This window comes from Drosophila suzukii, chromosome 3 (assembly GCF_043229965.1).
Source record: "Drosophila suzukii chromosome 3, CBGP_Dsuzu_IsoJpt1.0, whole genome shotgun sequence".
Classification (NCBI taxonomy): domain Eukaryota; kingdom Metazoa; phylum Arthropoda; class Insecta; order Diptera; family Drosophilidae; genus Drosophila; species Drosophila suzukii.
In genome coordinates, this window is record NC_092082.1 from 18,246,290 (window position 1) to 18,252,722 (window position 6,433).

At 38.5% G+C, this 6,433-nt stretch overlaps 1 protein-coding gene across 1 annotated transcript; it reads right to left on the bottom strand.

The window, feature by feature from the left end:
• Positions 1-5,596: 5,596 nt before the first annotated feature.
• On the bottom strand, positions 5,597-6,107 carry LOC108005548 (uncharacterized). Its single transcript, XM_017068842.4, has 2 exons — positions 5,958-6,107; positions 5,597-5,907 (listed from the first exon to the last, which is right to left on the bottom strand). The coding sequence occupies exons 1-2, from the start codon at positions 5,976-5,978 to the stop codon at positions 5,677-5,679; spliced, it is 252 nt and encodes an 83-aa protein (XP_016924331.3). The 5' UTR covers positions 5,979-6,107; the 3' UTR covers positions 5,597-5,676.
• Between the last annotated feature and the right edge of the window lie 326 nt (positions 6,108-6,433).

Below are 6,433 nucleotides of genomic sequence, written 5' to 3' on the forward strand. Positions count from 1 at the left end.
TTTAATGGGGCGCCTATTTTTCCACACTCAACAAAGGAGCCTATAGTCCTGCGCCCTGGTCGTGTCGTTTGTTGTCCTAATAGCTTTTCTATAATTTATCATGCAATATTTATGGACCGCGCTTTTCCATCTAGGAATTATGCATTTATTATTCAGAGGCGGTGGCGACGGGGCCGGGAACTCGGCTCTAAACGTTGTCAGCATTTAGGGGCACTTTTTTTCCCAACTCTGTGGCCGGGTCGCCCAGTCCAAGTTAATTGGTAAATTTAAATTGAATAAATATTCCATGATAGTGCAATGGACTCGGCCACAAAACTTTTTAGATGCCTAACGATTCTAGTGGTTGTCATATGAGGGGTCGTGTGCTCATGTCAGGATGTTTGGCTGTTTGTCCTTTGGCCATTATTGTTGGTTTATGGCTGTGTCGGAATTAAGCCGTTAAATGTAATGACTGCGATTTATACGGTTCGACCAGAGTAATTGGCAACTAAAATGCTTTGAAAACTGAAAGCCAAAGAGATCACAACGGTTTTTGTTCTCGACAGATTGATCGGGATGGCTGTCATTTTAAAATAATTGAATTGACCTCTCATCCAACTCAGAGCATGAACACATTTTATGAATAAAGAACGTTGAAAAAAAATTAAAAAAATGTTTTACTTCCAGAATTAGGAGCTATACATTAACAGAACAGTCGATTTTTACGGACATGATCTAACATTTCTGTCATATCACTTGTTCAAGTATTTATATTTAAGTTATTCTTTAATAAACTTTTGTAAGGTCAACTCAAGTACACATATTTTTTAAATTTATTCTTACATTAATACTTGGTAACAACAAAGAAAATTTTTGTACTTCTTAATATAGTTGTAGTCAAAAATACAACATTATTTATTACATCTTATTATGGTAAGGGGGCTTCCCAGCAATTTTGCATTGAAGTACAAGGAATTATAATTGATAGAACCATTCCCACCAGGTAGATGATGTCCAATTGTAATAGCAATGACATCGACATCATTTTTTGTGTTTATAACACTCTATTATTGTTTCGTATTTATATAGATGCGTAAGCTACAGCTTAAATTTATTAGTCATGCCACACATATGTTAGTTACACCTTAATAATGTTAGGTAACTAGACCCACTAGTAGGTCAGAAAAATAAATGCAGAAATATTATACTTATATTTAAATTGGATATGAATTTATAACAATAGTGGCTAATTCTTTGGGCCTTTTAATGGCACCGCATGTTCTGTAATCACCCTGAGTTACGGGTCGAATTCCCCTTAAAGACCTCGATCTGCTGGCAACACTTTATCTGTCAACTTTGTTGCCCTATCTCTGTTCGAGGCAGCTGGGAAGGTCTCGTTCCTCTGTTTGTTTTACAATTTGCACCTTCAAGGACTTTTAGCAGGACGTCAGCACGACGCTGGACACAAGGACGTGGCGGCGGTAAAGCAAACGCAAGTCGCATTCAATTTAGCAACAAAACCCAACTTTTTTCCTTTCCACGCCGGACAACAAGCGAAAGCAAAAACTTGCCACATGGAGAGAAAGGAGGTCCCACGAAAGTAGGCAACAAAAGTTGCCGCAACGACTTGAGATAGTTGCAAGGATCCTGGCGAGGGGGTTCAGTCGGAGGGGAACTTGCCACTGCAACGCGCTAACATAAAAAGCAAAACTTTTAACTGATGCCACAAGTAAAAGGTGCTACTTGTCGGGGACAGGCGACTCGTCCCATTGTTTCGTAATGGAGAAATATTGTTTAGCATGCGAACACAAGTCGAGGAACAGGAACAGACAATGCTGACATCGGACAAAGGCCACAAGGAAGGGGGTTTTGGGGATGGGTCCTGGGTCTTGGGTATCCAAAAAGGGGACTCCCCGTGGCTTTTGAGCAGTTGCAGCGCTCCAACGACTGCGAGTGGGGGTATTACTATGCATAATGGTTTCTGGTCTATTGACATTTATGGCACTTGGACTGCAGTGATGGGAAATGTTATGGTACTTAGTTTCGTTGGCTTCTTACCTCTTTTAGGTACAATAAATATTATTACTTTCTCAGTCGATTTTATTACGCAAATACAAATGATAAGTAAAATCAATTTGGAAGATTCGTCTGTATCCTTAAAGAAAATATGTATCTCTTTGGTAGGTTTTCTTTCATAGTGCCCATATACTTGGTTATGTTTTATCCCATCACTGTTGTACTTAGGGATAATAACCGAGGGCTTGGTTCGGGTGTCACTAAAGTTTACTTGAATAAAAGAAAACTTTAGTTGGAATTGGATAGTTGCGAGTCAGGCAATGGAAATGGGATACGGATACTTAAGGACAAAGGTGAGGGGATTTCAGAAGAAAGTTTTCACTGGATATGCTTAGACATAACCACACTTAGAAAATATTGTAAATATTTTTTATAAAAAGAATTGCTACTTCTTGTTTAAGCTCAGGTTTAAGACAATTCAGATGCGCATTTTCGGTTACCCCAAACATGAACCGTATTCTATGCAAACTTTTATTTTCCTTAGGTGCTAACTTTCGAGTAGCCTCAAAATATTTATTTTCGTATGCATGACTATCAAAACAAACTAAACTATTTCAATCAAAGCTCACTCTGGGCCATTCAACAAAAAACTTGATTTGAAAGCAAAATCAATAGAGGGGAAAAAGTGCCAAGAACTTGAAAAAGTTCACTGTTTGATTGGACTCGAGGAGGTGGTGGTCAGGAGTTGAAAATCCCCCCGTTTCAGAGTATCTCACTCGCATACCAAAGTTGGCATAGTTTACGCAACTGTTTGCTATCATTCCTATGTGTATAGCAGCATACACTTTATTTTTTATCCTTTCAATTGCGGGATTTAAATAAAAGGAAAACAATTTCCGAAAGCGAAGCTCTTTCCTAATTGCCTTCGCTATTTTCAGGAGCTTTCTAAACTAATTTTAACATAATATTTAGACACCGTGCAATTGCACCAGTCGAAAGTAAATTTTCCGTGTTATTTTTATTCGTTCACATAAATTTGCCATAATTCTATTTATTTTCATATGTTGATGGCCACCCATTTCCCTGTCGGCCTGTTCCATTATCATGTGCGTGAACATTTATCCATTAATTTGCGCAAATAAAGTTGCCGCAACATACGCGTACTCACGTAACCGCAATTGAACTGGGCAAAAATAATACAAAATACAAACATACTCGCTCGTCGGGCTAACAGGGAAACAACAAATAAACACCGAAAGAGATAGCTACGTATCGCTGTCTCCCTCCAGCAAACTGACGCTTAACGCCGCTGAAAGGTAAACAATTTTAATTTATTTACCCAATAATAAACCCATCAAATGGGCGGTTATCCCCCCCAAAAAGGGGCGAGGGGAAATGCTTCTTTGGGGCCTAAATGAGCGTTGAGTTTTGTGTATTTGTTATTACATGTCTGCGGTCCTTACACAATGGATCGTAATTTAACTTCAGACGAGGCTGCATTGAGGTTCGAAATTTAATGTTGGGATTTATTAGTCACCACAAATAATGCTTCAATTATTTGGCATTTGGTTATAGAACCTATTGGTTATGGAACTATAACTTTTTGTCATAAGAAAAATTAAAATATTCTTATAACAGTACTGTTAATATTATTAAGCTAAAGGATTTATAGTATAGTATTGTCAAGAAAAATAGTTTGATTTAAAATTAAGTATAATAACAAAAGGTTATATAGGGTGGGTTAACTAATCTATTTTTTTATGCTTGGAAAGTTGACAGACATCAATGTTTTGGGCCCAAAATCAATAGTATCACTCTAAAAAAATGACTTATGGTATGGTAAAAATACCAAAAATATAGTATTTTTGGATGAGTTAAACAGTTTATGTGAATTGGTATATTTGGAAATACACCAGTTCAAGAAAACATTAATTTAGGTCTAATTTGAATTGTAGGAAAAGTTAGTTAGAAAAAGCAGCTAAGTTTATTTTTTAAAGTATTAGAATTCAAGCATCAGTTTCAATTCAGTTGTAGCATATTTAAAGTACCATTATGTTGTCTTTAATTTTGTAACGGAGTATAAATTTATAAAATGTTGTTGACATGACTTTCTAAATAAATCTAGTGATTTGAAATTAAAGCACGTGTCAGATTACCATTAGTTCTGTGACTCGGATTCTGTGTCTTAAAAACTAATCCCATTTTTAAAAAGATAAATACATATAATATTTTAATGCACTTGTATCATTTCGTGGATCAACACTGTTAAAGAACCTTATGTAGCATTATCTGTACTTTATACTACTCCATCAAATACAATCACAATCACTCGCTTTAATTAACAACCCTGAATGGACTCATCCCATAGCCGGAATCCAGGCGATTAATCAGTTTACGGCTTAAAAAGCTTCATCAGTGAACACGGCGCTCGCTGCTTTTGAGCTTTGCAACGCCTTTTAATTCAATTAAGCCCGGCTTTTGTGCCATGCCCTTCCAAAACGGAGGTTGGCAATAGGCAATTACCAGTAATCGAATTTGGGGCGCAGCGAAATCCGTTTGAAACAATAAATTTTTCACTTGTTTGCGAGGGTTGCAAATGCGGAAAACCCCTTGGGGGAAAGAAAACCCCTCCAAAGAATTGACACAGGAGGAAAATGCAAAATGCAAATTGAGCGTTTCGCGTCGGGACATTAAACTTAGTCGCGGCTTAGGCGGCTTAAGCCAAAAGCTCAACTTTCACTTAACCGCAGAGTGCCGGAATTGCCAAAACCATCCAACCCCCAACCCCAGCACCGCCCGCATTAATTCCTAATTAAATGCAAGTCTCTCGGCGAGGGTGGAAATGGCCGGGAATTCATTTGCATTTTACAGCAGATCTGGACACTCGGTCATCCTGACAATGACAAGCGGATGTATTTCATCTCGGGAGCGCAGGACACGGCTTCCTTCGGCTGCTCCTTTATCCCGTGTAAATATTTCATGGCTCCTGGAAAACAATTCGTGCCCGTCGCTCAGCTGTTGCACTCGCTGAATAAATTATCAGCTGTCATTAAGGCTTCTCCGGTGCAACTCCTTCACTCCTTCATTTGTCACCCGACTGCGTTTGACAATTAAAAATTGTCCAACTCTACGCGAAATGCTGGGAAAATGCAGAGCAACTCTGGAGTGTTGTATGCAAAGATGTCGAAATGGATGGGGAAAAATACGACCGTGGCAAACAAAACCCACTCAGAGCATACTTTGAAATGAATCAGTTCGTCTGGGATACAATTTATTATTAAGTCTTTATAAATAAAATATAAATTTAAAAAGCTTAGTTCAGCAAATGCTTCTATTGCCGATTTGTCATTGGCATGTTAACTTTTGTCATTGAAACATAAAAAAGATCGACTACACTTCCCTTTCTGGTTTGCAGATTAAAATACAAACTGATACGTGAAAATGGACTGCAGACTCTTGTCATTCGTAAAACTATCATAGCATTGACAAAACGAACTTGATTTTCCCAATAATTTAACTTATGGTTAACTTTCGCTGACAAATATCAATAATCCAATATTTTATTATGGCATTCATATATAAAAAACTCATTAAATGCCTTTAAGGAATTTATTTCAGTTTTCTGATCTCTCAAGGCAGTTAACACAAACGAAATATAACATTATAAACCATAAAATACTTTTACAGGTCACGGGCTACGGATTGGATCTCCTTGTCCTCCCAGTCTAAAGGCGGAGGCTCCACCTCTGCAACAGGATTCTGGGTCATCGAGGCTGGCATCACCTTATCGTCTTGGGATGGGTTCCCGTGTAGAATCCGGACATACTTGAGAGCACAACCCAACTCTGACATGGGCAGCTCGTGCTCTTGTATAAATAACATGGCCTCGTTGGTCTCCTCTTCTGTGTATTCCTAAAAATTAAATTTAACATGTTCTTCAAAATGTATACCATGCAGCTAACCTCTTCTTCTTCTGAAGCCATCTTGCCTATTAATTATTTTTTTAGAAGTTTCCTTAAATAAATGTGACAACCTTTTGAGCTCGGTGAACAGCGTTCACTGTGAGAAGGTTTTAGTAGCCTACTAAGCGCCACTTCATCCTAAAACGAAAATAGCATCAAATGCACAAAAATGATTTCTGCATTGCCGACACACACACAGCATGTGGTCGAAACTGACCCATCAACACTTTGGCATGGCCTTTAATATGGTCAGGGAGCAGGACCAGTTTCCCCGGCCAGGAATGGGAATGGAAACAGGACCAGGAGCAGGAACAGCCCAAGCCAGGATATAGCCCACCCCAACCGAACCGAACCGAAGTGAACCAACCGCATTTTGCATTTGCAGTTTACTCGGTTAACCGCTTTTATAGCGGATTTAACACATTTCAGCCTCAGTCGGGCGACAACTGAACTGTGGAACGAAGTTATGATAAATT